The sequence below is a fragment of the Stenella coeruleoalba genome (assembly GCF_951394435.1).
Source record: "Stenella coeruleoalba genome assembly, chromosome: 15".
NCBI lineage: Eukaryota > Metazoa > Chordata > Mammalia > Artiodactyla > Delphinidae > Stenella > Stenella coeruleoalba.
In genome coordinates, this window is record NC_137161.1 from 29,794,085 (window position 1) to 29,818,009 (window position 23,925).

The 23,925-nt window shown below is 41.8% G+C and overlaps 1 protein-coding gene and 1 pseudogene across 6 annotated transcripts in view; one reads left to right on the forward strand and one right to left on the reverse strand.

Annotated features, from left to right (window-relative positions):
- The first annotated feature begins 1,955 nt into the window (after positions 1-1,955).
- Positions 1,956-23,925, forward strand: part of ATRN (attractin) — a 176,384-nt gene continuing 154,414 nt past the window's right edge. For all 5 annotated transcript variants that reach the window (XM_079944490.1, XM_079944494.1, XM_079944491.1 and 2 more), the window contains exon 1: positions 1,956-2,490. In XM_079944490.1, coding sequence (XP_079800616.1) covers positions 2,108-2,490 — 383 coding nt within the window. In that variant the 5' untranslated portion in view covers positions 1,956-2,107. The remainder of the gene's footprint in view (positions 2,491-23,925) is intronic.
- LOC307198996 (glyceraldehyde-3-phosphate dehydrogenase-like) lies at positions 20,579-21,741 on the reverse strand (annotated as a pseudogene). The gene has a single exon. The product of its transcript is annotated as a glyceraldehyde-3-phosphate dehydrogenase-like (transcript).

The following is a 23,925-nucleotide window of genomic DNA, read 5'->3' on the forward strand; positions in this document are numbered from 1 at the left end:
GTCACAAGAAAAGATTTTGTTTTTTAAGGACAAGATAATTTGAGCATGTTTGAAGGCTAAGGAAAAAGAATCAGAGAAGGGAGTAGGTTAAAGAAGTAAGAAAAAGAATGTTTGCTGCAGCAAGTTTTGAGAGCTTTGGAGAGCAGCCATACTGCTGCTGTGTAGATGCGAGCCATTTCCTGTTAACCTCAGGTGTTGGTAAAGTCACGTGAAACTTCACAGCCTGAGCTCAGTTTTGCTCTGGGGAGTGGTGGAATAGGCTGGTTCCACTTCTGGCCTGGAGGAGTAGTGCCTCCTGAGGCCAGGGCATGGCTCCATGTCAGCCTGTCCCATGGTAGGGCCATGTCTTCCATTTTCCTGTCTCATCCTGCACATCGCCATGTAGGAAACTGTAGCAAAACATAACCTGCAAACCAGAATGCCAGTGCTAGGGCCTAGGCTGAACAACGGGTTTCACGTAGGAATAGGAGGGATGTGTGGGTGGAGAGCTGGCTGTTGTGCAGTTCAGCTCCAGCAGGCTTACGGGGATGCAGAATGAAGAAGGTCAGGACCTGGGTATGAGGTACATCGTAGAATTTTAGAATTCTGTGCTCTGTGAAGAGAAGCTTCACAGGTACATGAGGGCCTTTCTTTGTTTCCCACGGACTGCAAGGTGCCCAAACTATGAGATAGCTGCCATGGGAATATTCATCCCACCACAAGGCTTATGTCAATGTTCTGGTTATCTATTGGTGAGTAACAAACCTCTCTAAAACTTGGAGGCTTAAAACAGCAGCTAGTTTATAATTTCTCAGGATTTTGGATAAGGCATAGTAGGAAAGACTTCTCTCTGTTCTACATAATATGGAACGGCTGAGATGGCTGGAACAATGGCTTCTTCCCTCAGTGACTTCTTGTCCCTCAGCTGGGATGGGTCCACCAGGTTCTTGTGTCTGGGATCTCAGTTCTTGGTGATAACTGGGTTCCTACTTTTCCTCCATGTGGTCTCTCTGCAGCAAGGTGGAAGAGCAGCTGCAGCTCAGGACTATCAAGAGCTCAAGATCAAGATTGCTAGGTTGTTCTTAAAGGCTCAGAACTGGAACTGGCACATCATCACTTGCCCCACATTCTTCTTCAGTTAAATCGAGTCACAGGTCTGTCCAGATTCCAGGGTCAGGGACCACACAAGGTTGTACTGCCAGGAGGCATGTTTCACTGGGGGGCACCAAAGTAACAAACTACCTGACAAGAAGGGCTCCAGGAGCAGAACTGTGTATGAGGCAGGGAGAGGGGGGATGCTCCAGTTCCTAATTTTATGCTGCCCTTTCTTCAGAGATGATTGGAGGGCAAATAGCGGGGAGCAAGGTAACCTCAAACTTCCTGTACAGGATTAAAGGTGTGTGGTCTGGTCTGCTACTTAATCAGCCTGTATCAAGGGAGGCGCACTGTGTCTTCAGTTCTAGGCATTTATTGAGCATAGCCAATGCGCTAGGTTCTTAACACAGGTGTTACTTCCTTAACCCTATACTACAGAGGACAAAGCAGAAGCTCAAAGGCAGCACTGCTACAGTACCGCACTTAGCGTCACACCACGACGGTGACTCCTAGGCCCTTTCTGCCCCGCAGCGAGAGTTGGGGTAGAGCGATGACCGGCGCCGGGGTCTTCGGGACCGCAGCGCTCAACTCTGCTGGCTTGGTTAGCAGAGGGACCGGATCCGAGGCAGCGAACGGGAAAAGGGTGCTTCAGGACCGCTACTCAGGGTCTGCCTCGCCGGGCTAAGGGATAAAACTAGAGCACTAGTGCGCTTCGTTAGAGGTCGGAAAGGCCTCGCCTTATCCCAGGATCCGCGTTAGAGGTCTGCCTCCAGGGCCGCGTGCCCCGCCCACGCACGCATGCGCCGACCCCTCGTCCCGCGCAGCTCCCGCCCCGCCCTCAGGATTGACCGCCCGAGCCACCGTCCGCACAGCCCCGCCCCGCACGGCCAGGGGAAGGCGAGCCGGTTGTGCCCTGTGGTGTGCGCGCGCGCGCGCGTGTTTGTGTGTGTGTGTGAGTGTGTTTGTGTGTGTGTGTGTGTGTGTGTGTGTGTATGTATATGTGTTCGTGGGGCACCGTCTCAGCCCCGGGAAGATGGTGGCGGCGGCGGCGGCGACTGAGGCGAGGCTGAGGAGGAGGACGGTGGCGACGCCAGCGCCCGGGAGCAGGAACAGCAGGCGGTGCCGGGACTGGGACGCGACCAGGGCTGGGAGGCCAGGGCTGGGGACCCGGCTGCGCCTCCCACGGCGGCGGCGGCGGCTGCTGCTGTTGCTGCTGCTCCCGCCGCTGCTGCTGCTTCCCTGGGCGGCTGAGGCCGCGGCGGCAGCGATGGCGGTGTCGGGCTCAGCCTCAGCAGAGGCCAAGGAATGCGACCGGCCCTGTGTCAACGGCGGCCGCTGCAATCCTGGCACTGGTCAGTGCGTCTGCCCCGCCGGCTGGGTGGGCGAGCAATGCCAGCACTGCGGGGGCCGCTTCAGGTGAGTGGTGTGGGGGGGGGTGTCGGAGGGTAGGGCTCAGCCAGAGGCCGAGGCTTAAGGGCCGCTCGAGACGGCCCCAGGCCGGAGGCGGCTGCCCGACAGAAAGTGGGGGGGATAGGGCCGCCCCATGGTGTTTGAGGACCATTTGCTTCCTGGGAGGTCATCGTCTCTGGCCTGGGGTCTTCCTGTAAGAGAAGTTGAAAAGGTTCGAGGCAAGGGTGGGGGCACCCCAAAGGAGTTTGGGCGCGGCGGACTACATGGGACGAAAGCTTAGGATCCCGAAGAGTTTCAAAGCCAGTCTCTGAAACTGGGCCTCTTTTGGAAAAACGAGGTATAAAAGAAAAGGTGAGAGAGCCAGTCTTCCTTAAACATTTCTTTGGAACATCCCTTCGTTCTCTAGAGCCTGATGAGTTCCTGGACTGATTGGAGATGTGGGGTACTCCGAAGAAACAGGGCCCTGGGAGAGCTTCGTTGTCTGGAGATAGAAGGGAAAAGGGTAGGATTGTGAGATATTAGAGATAGAAGAACCATCGGTTATTGGCTAAAGGAAAGTGAAGAAACTAGCCTTTGGAAGCTCACTGGAGGAGGCGGATTGGAACAAGGTCTGTCATGGAGAGGGCATCGAAGGAGGTTCCTGTTTGCCCTGGTTTCTGGAGAATATGGAGTTCTGAGTTGGCCTGGTTCAGGGCAGTACCTCTTGGAGAGATCACTCATTAATTAATTAGTAGTTAACTATTATTTGCTTTAGTTGTGCAAGGATTTCTGGGTAATACAAACAAATAGATTAGCCAGACTTTGGCCTAGTCCACAAGGAGTTTGGAATATAGCTAGAGAAAGATTTGTACATAGATAACCATAATCATAAGGGCTACAGAGTCATTCATGCTTTTGGCAGATATTTACTGAATTTTTTTGATGTCAGATAGGGAAGAGTGGGGAAATATGAAGAACAAGACAGGCAGGGTCCCTGCTCTCATAGATCTTACATTCTAGTGGGGAGACAGACAAGAAGTAAATAAATAAGTGAAAGAAAAGAACAAATAATTTTAGGTAATGGTAAGTGCTGTCAAGAAGGTAAGTCAGGATGGCCTGATAGACAATTATAACCAGTTGGTAACTTTAGGAGAAGGCACTCATTTGAAGTGACATTTGATCTGAGACCTGAATGAGGTAAGGGAGAACCTGTGGGAATTCAGGGGCAGAGAGGGTGTGACTAGCTGAGGGGGTACAAGGGATATTTTGAGGAGGAGGTGACGTTGGATTTGAGTACTTGAGGATAGTAGGATTTGGAAGTGTGGCACTGGGAAAAAAATTTCAGATGGAACAAAGGATGCAAACAAAATTGTGGAGACCAGAAAGTAAAGTATTGCTAGTGCCAGGGTATATAGAAGAGAATTGCGAGAGAGAAGTTTGGAACCGTAGAATTATAGACTCACGTAATGTCAGATCTTCAAGGGAACACGGAGGACGTTGAAGAGCTGAGCTCTTTGTCGTTATGGAGAAAGCAAGTGATTTCAAGACTAGTGTACTGTAGGGCCAGCCTTGTACCTTTACTTAGGGTTCTGGGTAATGTGGTTCTGGTTTCTGAACTACATTAATCTACACAAACTTGTTGAGGGCTACTCTGGGTTGGGTTATGAGATTACAGTGGTTAACGAGACAGACACAGTCCTGCTCTTACGGAGCTTACATTCTAGCTTGGGAACAGTAATCAGTTTCTTATGATTTTTCTTAAAGCTATGGAAGTGAATAGGAGGGGGCAAACGGAGGACTTGATTTAGTTTGGAAAGGTAAGGTTAGTGTCTGAATAAGTGGCTTTTGAGTTGAGATCTGAAGGGTGAAATGCCACCACCTACATGGGAGGTGGGGTGCTGAGGGTCCAGTACGTACAGAGGCTTGGAGATGAGAGGGATCATGGCAGGATGGATAGAAAGCCAGGTGGCTGGAGCAGAGAGAGCAAAGGGGAGCAAGACTGGTGAGATAGGAGCCAGGCCTTGTGGAGCCCTGTTGGTTGGGTTGAGAATTTTGACCTTTAGCCTGTGAGCAGTAGAATAGCATAGTTCATCTTGTTTTCATGACATTACAGGCTTTTAGATTGGCGCCAGAGCAGGAATGGCCTTTGAAGATGGGGCCAGACCATTTTGAATTTGAGGAACTTCCACGATCAAGTGAATGGATGGTTGGGTCAGAGGAGAGTTCTTCAAGTTCTGAAAATCTGGGATGCCTTAGTAGACCGTGGGGGCCCACAGGGTGGGGAGGGATATATATAGCTAGATCAGTCTGTCTAATGTTCAGAGAAGGTGGACTCACTTTAAGCATGAGAGATGGTGGGCAACTAGATTGGAACTGTTGACATGGGTCAGGACAGCAGTAACGAGAACTTGAGATAAGCTGTGGGAATGGAGGCAGGGTTAGGTGCTCGGTGGTATTGTAGAGGTGAATGACAGATCTTTCTTTGAAACTGGCTTGCTCTTGGGAAGAGAGAGGGGGATGGTGAAGGAAAGAAAACTAGATCCTATCTTAGTTGATTGAGAGGACGGTGTTACCATTAACAGACACAGGGACACAGGAGGAGCAGATTTGAGATGTTTAATTTTGCACATACTGAGATTGGAGTGTTTACAGGGTTTCTACCTTGTGGGACAGGTGTAAGTATTGGAGTCATCTACATATAGAGAAAGCAGGTCCAAGTGTTCACGTGGACAGTCCAGAGGATTGGAGAAAAGCTACTTGTTAGGGGGAACATCCAGTCCTGACACTGGTTGTCTCAAATGGCGTCATCCGTCAGTGAAGGGGCACTCCTGGTTGTTGTGGACACTCCACTTGAGCCAGTTCCAGCTGGTGTCAGTGCTCTTTCCTGGGCGAAGAGTTATGACCTTTATTCTGATAATTTCATTATATTTTGTGGGATTCTGGAATTTGCATTTTAAAAAAAGGAAAGTAAGGGACTTCCCTGGTGGTGCAGTGGTAAAGAATCCACCTTCCAATGCAGGGGACGCAGGTTCGATCCCTGGTCAGGGAACTAAGATTCCCCCATGCCACGGGCAACTAAGCCCACACCACAACTACTGAGCTCGCAAACCTCAACTAGAGAGCCCGCATGCCGCAAACTACAGAGCCCACGCGCTCTGGAACCTGCACACCACAACTAGAGAGAGAAAACCCACACACCACAACTAGAGTGAAGCCCGTGTGCCCAACAAAAGATCCCACATGCCTCAGCCAAGATTCTGCATGCTGCAACTAAGACCCGATGCAGCCAAAGATAAATAAATAATAAATCTTAAAAAAAAAGAAGCAATATTTTAAAAAAGTGAAAGTAAGAGGAACTTACATTTCTAGGCTTTAAAAAAAACCTTTCATTAAATTTTTAGTTGTAGGATTTTTTAGGGGAAGAGTGAAATGTTGGTTTTTATTATGTGTTGGTATGGGTCTTGATTTAACTTACAAACCTCTTTGTTATTAAACTTCGAGACATTAGAATGAATACCTTTCTGGTTTGGGTCAGCATTAGGTTGGTGTGATTTTTAAGCCTTTTAGTTCCATAAATCCTGTGTTACAATTGCTGTTATAAGGTCCTTTTTATTAATTGAAAGGAATGTAGGATAATAAGAGAGTTAGATTTCACTAAAGTTATCATACTGAGTCCATACTACATGCCACGGACTGGATCAGGCATTTTCATGTATATTGTGCCATTTAATCTTCAGGACAACTCTGAGGGTGTTGTTTACAATTTGGATTATTGTGTGGTTATAGTTAGAAAAATCACTTAATTTTTTTTCCAAATATAAGATACTATAGAAATGATTAATTACAGAGGATAAAGTTAATGGTGTCAGTTTAATAAAAATAACTATGAAATCTTTGGTGGATGATTTCTAAAGCAATGCCACTTCCATTCATTTTTATGTGATTCAGTAATCATGTTTTTCTACTTGTGATATCACCATCGAAACTTTTGTTTGGAGGATAAATATATCACATTAAGTTAGAAAATAAAGATGTTAAGCTCATTTATGAAATTAATACGCATTTAATTCTTTTAAGTTCCTGTATACAACTTCTGGGAGGTTAGAATACAATAACCTGCTGAATTAGAGCCTTATAGTTGCCCATGATATTAATACTGTCTATAGAAGAAAAAGAAAGGCATTTATTCAGCATCTGTTTTGTGCACAGCACATTGCAGTAATAGTAGTAGTAATAGTTGCAGCAGTAGCTGCTTCCATTTTTCTAGCATTTCTCCATTTTTTCCAGGTGTTGTGTCAAGGGCCTTTTAGAAATTATTCTTTTTAATCCTTAGAGTGAAGTTATTCCCATTTCACAGTTGGGTAAACCGAAGCTTGGAGATACAGAGTAACTTGCCCAAGGTTACACAACTTGTGAAAAATTGAGATCTGAACTCAGGCCTTGTCTAATTCCCAAACATATGCTTTCCTTTATACCATTTGGCCTCTCATTTTTTCTGAGTCGAGTCATCCTTTATGGACATTATTTGGAAGGGCTGACATAATCCCAACACTCTGAGAAACAAAGGAGGGAAAATAGGTTTGTTACAATAGGAAAGCTAGCATAAAAAAAAAAAAATCTTAATTTACTTGAATCTGTCTGGCTACTGGCCTGAGGACATAAATATGTTTTTCTAACTAGTGAAGTGAAAATTCTGGAAAATAAAATTTGATATAAGAAGGTAAAATAAATACTTATTTTGCTTACAGTAATTACTAAGAAGTATTAACCTGAAGCCCTAAATTTATGTTCATGAATCAAATTTAGACTTGTCTGTTTTTCCCAGTAGAATATAAGCTCCATGAGGCAGGAATTTTTATCTGTTTTGCTCACTGTTATATTCCCAGAGCCTAGAGCAGTGGCTGAGACATAGTGCTCAATAACTATCGTTGAATGAAGGAATGAAGTTCTGCTATATATTCTTTATGACTTAAAAAAAAGTCATCTGTACCTATATGACTGCCGTGTTTGTCTTCTGTCCTTTTATTTCTCCTGAATTTCATTGTCTTGTCTTCCACTGTTTGCTGGGCATCTTTATTGGGATGTTGTGCTGTCCACCTCATACTAAGCCACATCGAAGACCAAACTTCTTATCCTCATTGAAAAAAATAGTGTTTTCCTTTGTACTTCCTTATTTCAGTAGCAAATTCTACTTTAGATAACCAAAGGTCAAAACTTAGGAGTAATCTTTTGCTCCTTCTGTTTGTTCTCCCTTCTCTAAAGTCTTAGAAATGTGTTCCTTTCCATTTTTCCTGCTGCCATCCTAGTGCACCTGGCCCTTCACCTTATTGCTGACCTGCCTCTGTTGCACCCTGGCTGGTTTCTTGCACCTCCAGAATACATTCTACCCTGTGTCATATAATCCCCTGAGAACATGTATCACTGTCTTGCTCAGAAACCTTCCTAACATACAGAGGGACCTAGGGCCAGATCATTAAACTCCATACCAAGGAGTTTGGGCCTTATCCTCTTGTTTTGTTTTTGTATTTTATTATTTTATTTATTTTGGCCGTGCTGCACAGCTTGCAGGATCTTAATTCCCTGACCAGGGTTTGAACCCGTGCCCTGAAAGCACAGAGTCCTAACCACTGGACCACCAGGGAATTCCCTGTTTTGTTTTGTGATTGAAATACAATTTATGTACAATATTATGTTAGTTTCAGGTGTACTACATAGTGATCTGACATTTGCGTACATTATGAAATGATCACCATGATAAGTTTAGTAACTATCTGTTCCCATACAAAATTACTGTAGTATTATTGACCATATTCCTTATGCTGTATATTACATCCCTGTGGCTTATTTATTTTATAATTGGCTGTTTGTAACTCTTAATCCCCTTCACCTATTTTACCCCTACCTGGGCCTTATCCTCTTGGAATTGATAACATGGTCTAAATTACTGACTTTTTAATACCGAATCTCCCAATGTTCCGATCATGTTGGGCACATGATCCAAACCCTGTTACCGCAGGCAGTAGTTTTAACTTGTTTCTTTGATACTGCATAACTGGGATTGCCAATTTTCAGCTCAGGATCAGGCTGTTCTCACTGCCCTGTACTTTAGCTCTTTTTATCTAGTTTCACATTCAGAGGCTCATTAATTGTCACTCTATTTGTAAATTGTATTGGATACAATTTCTATCAAAGTTCTTTTAGTGACAGATGCCCAACTCAGACAAGCTTAAGAGAAAAAAATGGGAGAGATTTATTGGTTTATGTGACAGAAAAGTCCAGGGGATATTGTTGGCTTCATATGTGGGTAGATCCAGGTGACCAGTTGGTCTCTCTCCTCTCTTTACTGGCCTCACTTTCAGGCAGGCTCTCTTCATGTGATGTCTCCAGGAGCTAAATCACACTGGAAAAGAGTAACTTTTCCTTAGGAGCGTGTAACAGATAAGGAAGAGTGAGAGTCTCGCTGGTTGGTCCCTTGTCCTTTACTGAAGCAGTCACTGTGGCTAGTGTCCTGGGAATGTTCTGACTGATTAGACCTGAGTTGAGTACCTCTCTGGAGCTGGGGGATGAGGGTCCAACTTCATAGATGGAAGGACTGAGAAAGGGGAAGGAAAACGGAAAACACACTGTCACCAGAAAGTGGGGCCGGTACCGGGCGGGTGAGGACAGTGACATCGCTGCCTATTCTTAGAACCTGCTGTTTGGTGAATACTCAGTGTTGATGATGAAAATTGGGAATGGTCTGGAAAATATCGTATCATGCTGGTCCCCCAGTTTATCAGAAATTCACTCCATGAGGGACCCACTATGTGGAATGTTGAGGTTACTGCAGTGAAGACTGTTTTGTGTTGAGAGCCAAGTCATTGAATGGCAGTTATTCATCCCTTGATATGTGACAGGGAAAAAAGAGAGGATTATGGGAAGAATCAACAAAATATGTGCTTATGTTGTGTGAATTTATGTTATTTTGGGTGGAAACTTTATATAAAATACATAACAGACCTTTCAAGCTTTTGGCTGATTCCTGGAAGAGTTTACTTAGATGAAAAGGTAAAAATATGTTTATTGAGTAAAAAGAAAAATTTAGCATGAATGTCTTAATATAATTGCCTAATATGTTTGAAAGCAGGTATCTGACATTTAAACTTTACCTCTGTGAAAGGTTCCCAAGATAGGCAAATGCATTTTATTTACTACAGTATAGAAGACAGATAAATATATAGGAAAAAAGCAGAGTATGTTTATGATCAAAACAGTTTTTACTAATTGTGATTAACTTATTGAATAAATTTGTAGGTTATCTTTATCTTGAGAATTAAATATAGAAGTAGGTACCTGTTAGCGTGGTTGAACAGAAATCATATTGGTTTTTCTCTTTAAATACAATCTTGTTCCTAAAACTGAAATGAAACTGTGGTTGTACTTTCCCTAATGATTGTATCTAGAAATTCATCAGCCACTAACCTATTATGAAACTTGTTTCTCATTTATACTCTTTACTATTTTCTGTGATTTCCCAAATGCATGATGGCAAAACTGCCTCTTATTCATATGTTATATACTAATCTAATCCTTCGTTTTGTTGCTTTCTTCCTTCCATTTTTCCTTTTCTCCCTATACTTTCAAACTGGCCCTTTATTGTTAGCCTGACTTTTTCTAATTTTTCCTCCTTAGGGTGAATTTCTTTTATTTACCTTGCTTTTTTCTTTCTCCTCCTTTTATTGATGTCATATCCCTTTAACTGCTTTTCTTTTAACACCTGAGACCGTGGTTTGATTTCATCCTTTCAGGTTTTAATTCTTTAAGTTTTCTGTTTTTTCAAGTACATTTTTTTTTTTCATTTTTTTTTCATTTTTTTTTTCAAGTACATTTTGAGTGAAGCTTAATTCAGGCTATTTATTAACGTGTTTACTTATCTAGAATTCTCTTTCACTTATAGAAGTCAATTTTAGTTATGGCTGAATTGCCTCTTTATTGTTTTAGAATTTGACATTAACGGTGTACAGTTATTAAGTTGAATGAATTTTCCAATTAATTCCTCTTGGTACTTTTTACATTCTAATTAAGGATTTTCTAATTTGTTTATTAATAAGCCTATAAGCATTAGAGGCTGAAATTGTGTCAGGTGCTGTTAAGGGACACAAAAGTAACCTCTTGACCAGTGTTTCCTATATTTTTTGATTCACAAATCCTTTCACAAAAATGTATAATCTTGTGGACTACCTTAATTACACATTAAAAAATGTATCCTATTTTTGATAAGGTGATTTTAAATAGTAAAAAGTAACTTCCTATTAAACATTATAACATACATTTTGAATACAGTTTGTAATGATATTCATAATATAAAAAGAAAAATTTCTTTTCCCTCTTTAACATGTATTTTAAATTAATTGAGTAAGGAGAAGCATTATTTATACACAAATAAAAAGTGACATTTAGTTTGGGGATCGAATATATATTAAAATAGAGATTGTATTTGGCTCTGCTTTATACTATAGAAATAGACAACTTTCCTGTCCTCATGTTTGTTATTCATGCATTTGTGCTTTAAAAATTATTTCTTAGAATTTTTTTGTGTTTTGTTTCTAAATGATAAAAAGATAGTGGTTTTCAGCTGTATGTAAGCATTCCTTTGCAAATAGCATACTTCCTGTGTGGATGGTTTTTCAAAATTGAATGAAAAGGCCAAATTGGCTGTAATTGTCACTTAATTTTCCCCTTTCACATTGGTTTTTGAAATACTGGAGACATCTTGCAAAGTTATACAAGGATTTTTCTTTTTTCTCCCATATCTCTTCCCTCTTGCGTCTCCCTCCCTCCCACCCTCCCTATCCCACCCCTCTGGGTGCTCACAAAGCACCGAGCTGATCTCCCTGTGCTATGCAGCTGCTTCCCACTAGCTATCTATTTTACGTTTGGTAGTGTATATATGCCCATGCCACTCTCTCACTTTGTCACAGCTTACCCTTCCAAGCCCTCCCCATATCCTCAAGTCCATCCCTAGTAGGTCTGTGTCTTTATTTCTGTCTTACCCCTAGGTTCTTCATGACATTTCTTTTTCTTAGATTCCATATATATGTGTTAGCATACGGTATTTGTCTTTCTCTTTCTGACTTACTTCACTCTGTATGACAGACTCTAGGTCCATCCACCTCACTACAAATAACTCAATTTCGTTTCTTTTTATGGCTGAGTAATATTCCATTGTATATATGTGCCACATCTTCTTTATCCATTCATCCGATGATGGACACTTAGGTTGTTTCCATCTCCTGGCTATTGTAAATAGAGCTGCAATGAGCATTTTGGTACATGACTCTTTTTGAATTATGGTTTTCTCAGGGTATATGCCAAGTAGTGGGATTGCTGGGTCATATGGTAGTTCTATTTGTAGTTTTTTAAGGAACCTCCATACTGTCCTCCATAGTGCTGTACCAATTCACATTCCCACCAGCAGTGCAAGAGTGTTCCCTTTTCTCCACACCCTCTCCAGAATTTATTGTTTCTAGATTTTTTGATGATGGCCATTCTGACCGGTGAGAGATGAGATCTCATTGTAGTTTTGATTTGCATTTCTCTAATGATTAATGATGTTGAGGATTCTTTCATGTGTTTGTTGGCAGTCTGTATATCTTCTTTGGAGAACTGTCTATTTAGGTCTTCTGCCCATTTTTGGATTGGGCTGTTTGTTTTTTTGTTGTTGAGCTGCATGAGCTGCTTGTAAATTTTGGAGGTTAATCCTTTGTCAGTTGCTTCATTTGCAAATATTTTCTTCCATTCTGAGGGTTGTCTTTTGGTCTTGTTGATGGTTTCCTTTGCTGTGCAAAAGCTTTGAAGTTTCATTAGGTCCCATTTGTTTATTTTTTGTTTTTATTTCCATTTCTCTAGGAGGTGGGTCAAAAAGGATCTTGCTGTGATTTATGTCATAGAGTGTTCTGCCTATGTTTTCCTCTAAGAGTTTGATAGTTTCTGGCCTTACATTTAGGTCTTTAATCCATTTTGAGCTTATTTTTATGTATGGTGTTAGGGAGTGTTCTAATCTCATACTTTTACATGTACCTGTCTAGTTTTCCCAGCACCACTTATTGAAGAGGCTATCCTTTCTCCACTGTACATTCCTGCCTCCTTTATCAAAGGTAAGGTGACCATATGTGCGTGGGTTTATCTCTTGGCTTTCTATCCTGTTCCATTGATCTATATTTCTGTTCTTGTGCCAGTACCATACTGTCTTGATTACTGTAGCTTTGTAGTGTAGTCTGAAGTCAGGGAGCCTGATTCCTCCAGCTCCGTTTTTCGTTCTCAAGATTGCTTTGGCTATTCGGGGTCTTTTGTGTTTCCATACAAATTGTGAAATTTTTTGTTCTAGTTTTGTGAAAAATGCCACTGGTAGTTTGATAGGGATTGCATTGAATCTATAGATTGCTTTGGGTAGTATAGTAATTTTCACAATGTTGATTCTTCCAATCCAAGAACATGGTATATCTCTTCATCTATTTGTATCATCTTTAATTTCTTTCATCAGTGTCTTATAATTTTCTGCATACAGGTCTTTTGTCTCCTTAGGTAGGTTTATTCCTAGATATTTTATTCTTTTTGTTGCAATGGTAAATGGGAGTGTTTTCTTGATTTCACTTTCAGATTTTTCATCATTAGTGTATAGGAGTGTCATATATTTCTGTGCATTAATTTTGTATCCTGCTACTTTACCAAATTCATTGATTAGCCCTAGTAGTTTTCTGGTGGCATCTTTAGGATTCTCTATGTATAGTATCATGTCATCTGCAAACAGTGACAGCTTTACTTCTTCTTTTCCAATTTGATTCCTTTTATTTCCTTTTCTTCTCTGATTGATATGGCTAAAACTTCCAAAACTATGTTGAATAAGAGTGGTGAGAGTGGGCAACCTTGTCTTGTTCCTGATCTTAGTGGAAATGCTTTCAGTTTTTCCACCATTGAGGATGATGCTGGCTGTGGGTTTGTCATATATGGATTTTATTATGTTGAGGAAAGTTCCCTCTATGCCTACTTTCTGCAGGGTTTTTATCATAAATCGGTGTTGAATTTTGTCGAAAGCTTTCTTTGCATCTATTGAGATGACCATATGGTTTTTCTCCTTCAGTTTGTTAATATGGTGTATCATGTTGATTGATTTGCGTACATTGAAGAATGCTTGCATTCCTGGAATAAACCCCACTTGATCATGGTGTATGATCCTTTTAATGTGCTGTTGGATTCTGTTTGCTAGTATTTTGTTGAGGATTTTTGCATCTATGTTCCTCAGTGATATTGGCCTGTAGTTTTCTTTCTTTGTGACTTCCTTGTCTGGTTTTGGTATCAAGGTGATGGTGGCCTCGTAGAATGAGTTTGGGAGTGCTCCTCCCTCTGCTATATTTTGGAAGAGTTTGAGAAGGATAGGTGTTAGCTCTTCTCTAAATGTTTGATAGAATTCGCCTGTGAAGGCATCTGGTCCTGGGCTTTTGTTTGTTGGAGGATTTTTTTTTTTTTTTTTGCGGTACGCGGGCCTCTCGCTGCTGTGGCCTTTCCCGTTGCGGAGCACAGGCTCCAGACGTGCAGGCTCAGTGGCCATAGCTTCACGGGCCCAGCCGCAACACGGCATGTGGGATCTTCCAGGACCAGGGCATGAACCCGTGTCCCCTGCATCGGCAGGCGGACTCTCAACTACTGCGCCACCAGGGAAGCCCTGTTGGAAGATTTTTAATCACAGTTTCAATTTCAGTGCTTGTGATTGGTCTGTTCATATTTTCTATTTCTTACTGATTCAGTCTTGTCAGGTTGTGCATTTCTAAGAATTTGTTCATTTCTTCCAGGTTGTCCATTTTATTGGCATAGTGTTGCTTGTGGTAATCTCTCATGATCTTTTGTATTTCTGCAGTGTCAGTTGTTACTTCTCCTTCTTCATTTCTAATTTTATTGATTTGAGTCTTCTCCCTTTTTTTCTTGATGAGTCTGGCTAATGGTTTATCAATTTTGTTTATGTTCTCAAAGAACCAGCTTTTAGTTTTATTGATCTTTGCTATCATTTCCTTCATTTCTTTTTCATTTATTTCTGATCTGATCTTTATGATTTCTTTCCTTCTGCTAACTTTGGGGTTTTTTTGTTCTTCTTTCTCTAATTGCTTTAGGTGCAAGGTTAGGTTGTTTATTCGAGATGTTTCCTGTTTCTTAAGGTAGGGTTGTATTGTTACAAACTTCCTTCTTAGAACTGCTTTTGCTGCATCCCATAGGTTTTGGGTTGTCATGTCTCCAGTCATTTGTTTCTAGGTATTTTTTTATTTCCTCTTTGATTTCTTCAGTGATCACTTCTTTATTAAGTAGTGTATTGTTTAGCCTCCATGTGTTTGTATTTTTTACAGACCTTTTCCTGTAATTGATATCTAGTCTCATAGAGTTGTAGTCGGAAAAGATACTTGATACAATTTCAATTTTCTTAAATTTACCAAGGCTTGATTTGTGACCCCAAGATATGATCTATCCTGGAGAATGTTCCATGAGCACTTGAGAAAAATGTGTATTCTGTTGCTGGAATGTCCTATAAATATCAATTAAGTCCATCTCCTTTAATGAATCATTTAAAGCTTGTGTTTCCTTATTTATTTTCATTTTGGATGATCTGTCCATTGGTGAAAGTGGGGTGTTAAAGTCCCCTACTGTGAATGTATTACTGTCGATTTCCCCTTTTATGGCTGTTATTATTTGCCTTATGTATTGAGGTGCTCCTATGTTGGGTGCATAAATATTTACAATTGTTATATCTTCTTCTTGGATTGACCCCTTGATCATTATGTAGTGTCCTTCTATGTCTCTTGTAATAGTCTTTATTTTAAAGTCGATTTTGTCTGATATGAGAATTGCTACTCCAGCTTTCTTTTGGTTTCCATTTGGATGGAATACCTTTTTCCATCCCCTCACTTTCAGTCTGTATGTGTCTCTAGGTCTGAAGTGGGTCTCTTGTAGACAGCATATATATGGGTCTTGTTTTTGTATCCATTTAGCCAGTCTGTGTCTTTTGGTGGGAGCATTTAATCCATTTACATTTAAGGTAATTATTGATATGTATGTTCCTATTCCCATTTTCTTAATTGTTTTGGGTTTGTTATTGTAGATCTTTTCCTTCTCTTGTGTTTCTTGCCTAGAGAAGATCCTTTAGCATTTGTTGTAAAGCTGGTTTGGTGGTGCTGAACTCTCTCAGCTTTTGCTTGTCTGTAAAGGTTTTAATTTCTCCATCAAATCTGAATGAGATCCTTGCTGGGTAGAGTAATCTTGGTTGTAGGTTTTTCTCCTTCATCACTTTAAATATTTCCTGCCAGTCCCTTCTGGCTTGCAGAGTGTCTGCTGAAAGATCAGCTGTAAACCTTATGGGGATCCCCTTGTGTGTCATTTGTTGTTTTTCCCTTGCTGCTTTTAATATGTTTTCTTTGTATTTAATTTTTGACAGTTTGATTAATATGTGCCTTGGCGTGTTTCTCCTTGGATTTATCCTGTATGGGACTCTGTGCTTCCTGGACTTGATTAACTATTTCCTTTCCCATATTAGGGAAGTTTTCAACTATAATCTCTTCAAATATTTTCTCAGTCCCTTTCTTTTTCTCTTCTTCTGGAACCCCTATAATTTGAATGTTGGTGCACTTAATGTTGTCTCAGAGGTCTGTGAGACTGTCCTCAGTTCTTTTCATTCTTTTTTCTTTATTCTGCTCTGCAGTAGTTATTTCCACTATTTTATCTTCCAGGTCACTTATCCGTTCTTCTGCCTCAGTTATTCTGCTATTGATCCCTTCTAGAGTATTTTTAATTTCATTTATTGTGTTGTTCATCGTTGCTTGTTTCGTCTTTAGTTCTTCTAGGTCCTTGTTAAATGTTTCTTGAATTTTCTCCATTCTATTTCCAAGATTTTGGATCATCTTTACTATCATTATTCTGAATTACTTTTCAGGTAGACTGCGTATTTCCTCTTCATTTGTTAGGTCTGGTGGGTTTTTATCTTGCTCCTTCATCTGCTGTGTGTTTTTTTGCCTTCTCATTTTGCTTATCTTACTGTGTTTGGGGTCTCCTTTTTGCAGGTTGCAGGTTTGTAGTTCCCGTTGTTTTTGGTGTCTGTCCCCAGTGGCTAAAGTTGGTTCAGTGGGTTGTGTAGGCTTCCTGGTGGAGGTGACTAGTGCCTGTGTTCTGGTGGATGAGGCTGGATGTTGTCTTTCTGGTGGGCAGGTCCACATCTGGTGGTGTGTTTTGGGGTGTCTGTGGACTTATTATGATTTTAGGCAGCCTCTCTGCTAATGGGTGGGCTTGTGTTCCTGTCTTGCTAGTTGTTTGGCATAGGGTGTCCAGCACTGTAGCTTGCTGGTTGTTGAGTGAAGCTGGGTGTTGGTGTTGATATGGAGATCTCTGGAAGATTTTCGCCATTTGATATTATGTGGAACTGGGAAGTCTCTTGTGGAGCAGTGTCCTGAAGTTGGCTCTCCCACCTCAGAGGCACAGCACTGACTCCTGGCTGCAGCACCAAGAGCCTTTCATCCACACGGCTCGAAATAAAATGGAGAAAAAGTAGAAAGAAAGAAAGAAAGAGGACAAAAGAAAATAAAGTAAGATAAAATAAAATAAAGTTATTGAAATAAAAAATAATTATTAAACAAATTTTTTTTAAAAAGTAAAAAACAAAAAGGACGGATAGAACCCTAGGACAAATGGTGAAAGCAAAGCTATTCAGACAAAATCTCACACAGAAGCATACACATACACACTCACAAAAAGAGGAAAAGGGGAAAAAATAATAAATCTTGCTTTCAAAATCCACCCTCTCAATTTGGGATGATTCGTTGTCTATTCAGGTATTCCACAGATGCAGGTACGTCAAATTGATTGTGGAGCTTTAATCCGCTGCTTCTGATGTGGCTGGGAGGGATTTCCCCTTCTCTTCTTTGTTCTCACAACTCTCCAGGCTCAGCTTTGGATTTGGCCCCGCCTCTGCGTGTAGGTCGCTGGAGGGCATCTGTTCTTCGCTGAGACAGGACGGGGTTAAAGGAGCCGCTGATTCAGGGGCTCTTGCTCACTCAGGCCAGGGGGAGGGAGGGGTACGGAGTGCGGGGTGAGCCTGCAGCGGCAGAGTCCAGCATGACGTTGCACCATCCTGAGGCGTGCCGTGCGTTCTCCCGGGGAAGTTGTCCCTGGATCCTGGGACCCTGGCAGTGGCGGCTGCACAGGCTCCTGGGAGGGGTGGTGTGGATAGTGACCTATGTTCGCACACAGACTTCTTGGTGGCGGCAGCAGCAGCCTTAGCGTCTCATGCCCGTCTCTGGGATCCGCGCTGTTAGCCGCGGCTCGCACCTGTCTCTGGAGGTCCTTTAAGCAGCGCTCTTAATCCCCTATCCTTGCACACCAGGAAACAAAGAGGGAGGAAAAAGTCTCTTGCTTCTTCGACAGGTCTAGACTGTTCTCCGGACTCCCTCCTGGCTAGCCGTGGTGCACTAACCCCCTGCAGGCTGTGTTCACGCTGCCAACCCCAGTCCTCTCCCTTTGCTCCGACTGAAGCCCGAGCCTCAGCTCCCAGTCCCCGCCCGCCCCAGCCGGTGAGCAGACAAGCCTCTCGGGCTGGTGAGTGCTGGTCGCACCGATCCTCTGTGCAGGAATCTCTCCGCTTTGCCTTCCGCGCCCCTGTTGCTGCGCTCTCCTCCTCGGCTCCGAAGCTTCCCCCCTCTGCCACCTGCAGTCTCCGCCCGCGAAGGGGCTTCCTAGTGTGTGGAAACCTTTCCTCCGTCACAGCTCCTGCCCACTGGTGCAGGTCCCATCCCTATTCTTTTGTCTCTCTTTATTCTTTTTTCTTTTGCCCTACCCAGGTACGTGGGGAGTTTCTTGCCTTTTGGGAGGTCTGAGGTCTTCTGCCAGCGTTCAGTAGGTGTTCTGTAGGAGTTGTTCCACGTGTAGATGTATTTCTGGTGTATCTGTGGGGAGGAAGGTGATCTCCGCGTCTTACCCTTCCGCCATCTTCCTGGATTTCCCCTATACAAGGATTTTAATCAGAAGGTTTAGCAAGATGATCTTGTGGCAAATTTGCAGAATTAGGTTCATTTCGTACCCTTCCCTAAAATGTATTTAAATATCATGTCTTATGCGTCTCTTTTAATAGATACCATTACTGTCTTTTAATTGGAACATCATTTGGACTCCTGGTTGAGAAACACTGACCAACCCTGACCAAGTAACTGGTTGCTTTGGTGCATGTATTTGGTGCTGGTTCAGTCTCTGAGCTAACTTTAACTTCCTTTTAACATGAAATATTTTAAGCTTGTGGAAGAGATACAAAGAATAATAAAATGAACATCTGTGTACTTGCAACCTAGCTCTTCTGAATTCCTTCATATTAATATTACTACATAATTATATAAGTTGTGTAATATAAAGCATTACAGATATCACCAAGGTTCCTATATTACTCCTTCCTCATTCTGTTTACCTTAACTCTCCCCAGAGGTAACTAGTGTGGTGAAGCTGATGTTTATTATTTCTCTTGTATGTTTCTATTTCACTACAGATACACACACACACACACACACACACACACACAAATGTCTTATTTCCAAAAACAAGATCATGTTTTCAAACTTTATAAAAAGTAATCATTCTGTAATATGTTTTTTTCCCACTCCTAAACCTATTTTTTTATGCTTTTGAGATGTTTGTGTTGATAAATGTAGTACTAGTTGATTTCATAGCTATATTCATTACAGAATTCCAATTTATTTACCTAGTTTTCTGCTGCTGGGCATTTAGATTTTTCCAGCTTTTGCTGTTATGAACAGTGCTACAATTAACATTTTTACATATCTCTTTGTGTACCTGTGTATGATTTTTCTCTAGGGCTTTGATCTTCAAATTTTGAAGTACCTCCAAAATATTTAAAAATTCTGTTTACTTCCTTGAGTACTTTTAGGTTAACATGCAGTTGACATACACCATTTTTAAAAAAGGTCTTTATGTAGTTGCAAAGAATGTCATTTCTGGTGTATTATAAATAGAGTTACTGAAAAAATCCATTTATTGGGTACCTGCAAATTTTATAGCAGTTTGTTAACCATTCTCACTCTTTTTTTTTTAAAAACATCTTTATTGGAGTAAAATTGCTTTACAATGGTGTGTTAGTTTCTGCTTTATAACAAAGTGAATCAGTTATACATATACATATGTTCCCATATCTCTTCCCTCTTCCAGCTCCCTCATTCTCACTCTTTTTAAAAATACGCATTTAGGGTCTTCTTCGACAGTCAATTTTTTCAGTGTCCCTTTTTTTTTTTTTTGCCTAACTTCTTATTTCATTCTAATTCCTCTGTACAATTTTCCCCCCCTGGGTTATGAATTCTGTCCACTGATCTAAATGTCAGATAACATAAAACTCACCATTTTAAAGTGTACAGTTACGTGATTTTTAGTGTATTCATAAAGTTGTGCAACCATCATCACTATCTAATTCCAGAATATTTTCATTATGCCAAACAGAAACCCTGTACTTGTTAGCAGTCACTCCCCATTCCTCCTTCCTCCCAGTGCCTGACAACCACAGTCTACTTTCTGCTTACGGATTTTCTGTCCTAGGCATTTGTGGTCATTTGTGACTGACTTCTTTTACTTAGTGTAATGTTTTCAAGATTCATCCATGTTGTATCATATATCAGTACTTCATTCCTTTTTATGGCTGAATAATATTCCATAGTATACATATACCACATCTTATTTTTCCATCCATTAGTTGATGGACATTTGGGTTGCTTCCACCCTTTGCCTATTATGAATAATGCTGCTGTGAACATTCATGTACAAATTTTTGAGTGGACATATGGGTATGTCTCTTGGGTGTTTGCCTAGGAGTGGAATTGATGGGTCCATGGTAACTCAATGTTTACTTTTTGAGGAAGTGCCAAACTTTTTCACAGCAACTGTACCAGTTTACATTCCTACCAGCAGTGTATGAGAGTTGCATTTTCTCCATGTTCTCATCAATACTTATTTTCTGAAGTTTTATTTATTTATTTATTTGTTTTCTGGGTACAGTGTACTTTATTGATGGTACATGACAAGGTAGGGCTCCCTAAGCCCCTCCTCCTCCCCTTCCTCAGGGGGTCTGGGATGGAAACCACGTGGAGGTCGGGAGATTCTCAAGTGTGTTGGAGGACGGAGTTGGGGCAAGGACTCCCCAGCAGCAGAGGACCTCTCTCTTCCTCTCGTGCTCCTGCTGGGGCTGGTGGTCCAGGGACTCTTACTCCTTGGAGGCCATGTGGACCATGAGGTCCACCACCTGTTGCTGTAGCCAAATTCATTGTCATACCAGGAAATGAGCTTGACAAAGTGGTCGTTGAGGGCGATGCCAGCCCCAGCATTGAAGGTAGAAGAGTGGGTGTCACTGTTGAAGTCATAGGAGACAACGTGGTCCTCAGTGTAGCCCAGGATGCCCTTGAGGGGGCCGTCCACTGCTTGCTTCACCACCTTCTTGATGTCCTCGTATTTGGCAGGTTTCTCCAGGCGGCAGGTCAGATCCACGACGGACACGTTGGGGGTGGGGACGTGGAAAGCCATGCCAGTGAGCTTCCCATTCAGCTCAGGGATGACCTTGCCCACAGCCTTGGCAGCGCCAGTAGAAGCAGGGATGATGTTCTGGGCAGCCCCTCGGCCATCACACCACAGCTTCCCGGAGGGGCCATCCATGGTCTTCTGGGTGGCAGTGATGACATGGACCGTCGTCATGAGTCCCTCCACGATGCCGAAGTGGTCATGGATGACCTTGGCCAGGGGGGCCAAGCAGTTGGTGGTGCAGGAGGCATTGCTGACAATCTTGAGGTGGTTGTCATACTTCTCATGGTTCACGCCCATGACAAACATGGGGGCATCGGCAGAAGGGGCAGAGATGATGACCCTCTTGGCTCCACCGTTCAAGTGAGCCCCGGCCTTCTCCGTGGTGGTGAAGACGCCGGTGGACTCCACCACATACTTATCACCAGCATCACCCCATTTGATGTTGGTGGGATCTCACTCCTAGAAGATGGTGATGGCCTTTCCATTGACGACAAGCTTCCCGTTCTCAGCTTTGACTGTGCCATGGAACTTGCCATGGATGGAATCATACTGGAACATGTAGACCATGTAGTGAAGGTCAATGAAGGGGTCATTGATGGCACCAATGTCCACTTTGCCAGAGTTAAAAGCAGCCCTGGTGACCAGGCACCGAATACGGCCAAATCCATTCGCTCCGATCTTCACCATCTTGTCTCCGGGACGCAGCTGGCACTGCACACAAGACACGGCTGTCTGTCGAACGGGAGGAGCAGAGAGCTTTTCATTCATTTATTTTTTTAAAAAATATTTATTTGGTTGCATTGGTCTTAGTTGCAGCACGCGGGATCTTTGTTGCGGCATGTGGAATGTTTCGTTGCAGAGCGAGGGCTCTTCGTTGCAGTGCGTGGGCGTCTCTCTAGTTGTGGCGTGGGGACTTCTCTCTGGTTGTGGTGCGCAGGCTCGGTAGTTGCGTCACGTGGGCTCTCTAGTTGTGCGCGCGTGCTTAGTTGCCCAATGGCATGTGGGATCTTAGTTCCCCAACCAGGGATCAAACCTGTGTCCCCTGCATTGGAAGGTAGATTCTTAACCACTGGACTACCAGGGAAGTCCCATTCATTTATTGTTATAAAATTATTTATATAAATAAATGAATGAATGGCTATCCTAGTAAGTACAAGCTGGTATCTCATTATGGCTTTGATTTGTATTTCCCTAATGACTTGGTTTTTAGTATCTTTTCATGTGCCTGTGTGGCCATTTGTATATCTCCTTTGGAAAAATGTCTACTCCAATCGTTTGACCATTTTCAAAATTATTTGTCTTTTTATTGTTGTGTTGTAAGAGTTCTTTATATGTTCTGGATATTAGACCCTTTTCAGATATATGATTTGCAAATAATTTCCTCTTATTTTGTTGGTTGTTTTTCACAAGAACAACCTTGATAATGCTTTTTACATACAAAAGTTTAAAATTTTGATGAAGTCTAATTTTTCTTTTCTTTTTTTTTTTGTTCATTTGCTTGTGCTTTAAGTGTCTTTCTTATCTAGGAAACCATTTCCTAATCCAAGGTCATGAAGATTTACACCTGTGTTTTCTTTTTAAGAGTTTTATAGGGTTAGCTTTTACATTTTGGTCTTTGATCCATTTTGAATTAATTTTTGTACATGCTGTGTGAGGTGGTGGTTCCACTTCATTTTGTTGCATGTGGATATCCAGTTGTTCCAGCACCATTTATTGAAGAGACTATTTTTCCCCCATTGAATGGTCCTGGTACCCATGTCAAAAATCAGTTAACTCTAGATGAATGGGTTTATTTCTAGACTCACAGTTATGTTCCATTGACCTATATGTTTGTTGTTATGTCAGTACCAGACCATGCTGATTAGTTTGTAATAAGTAGTTTTGTAATAAGTTTCAAAATCTTCATATATAGTTTTAAAAAAGTTTTATTTTGAGATAATCGTCGATCCATATACAGTTCTAAGAAATGATAGATTTCTTATATCTGTCACTCGTTTCTCTTAATAGTAACATCTTGCATAACCATAGTACAAGAGCACAACCAGAATATTGGCATTGATACAGTCCATCAACCTTATTCAGATTTCACCAGTTTTACGTGCACTAATTTGTGTGTGTACGTGTATTTCCCCCATAGAAGTTTATTCTAATATAGTTCTGTGCTTGAAGATAGTTTGAGTATCCTATCTTTTCTGTAATAAGGATTTGTAAATAAATGATTTTTTTCAGCTTTCTATGACCATGAGACCTCACATGCTGAAGATTTTCTTCTGAATTAACTAATTATTACAGTTACTTGTAGTATATAGCTGAGCAAATAACACAAATCTAATACACGTTTTTTGAAAAAACTTTTAAACATTTTTTATTGGAAAAGCATCTCTTGTTGAGATGGATAGTACTTTTAAAAATCTGTGATGAGGGACTTCCTTGGTGGCACAGTGGTTGAGAATCTGCCTGCCAATGCAGGGACACGGGTTCGAGCCCTGGTCTGTGAGGATCCTACATGCTGCAGAACAACTAAGCCCGTGCACCGCAACTACTGAGCCTGCGCGCCTAGAGCCTGTACTCCACAAGGAGAAGCCACCACAGTGAGAGGCCCGCACACTGCAATGAGGAGTAGCCCCGGCTCGCCGCAACTGGAGAAAGCCCTCACGCAGCAATGAAGACCCAACACAGCCAAAAAAAAAAAAAAAAAATCTGTGATGAAATAATTTACTGTTAGAACGAGACAGAGTTTAGTGTAAATATTAATCCCTTTTCCCCTTTTGGTAAATGTAAAACTAATAAAACTTGTTAACATAAATAAGTTTTAAAATTATTTTTAAAAATATTTATTTATTTATTTTTTGGCTGCATTGGGGCTTAGTTGCAGCACGCGGGATC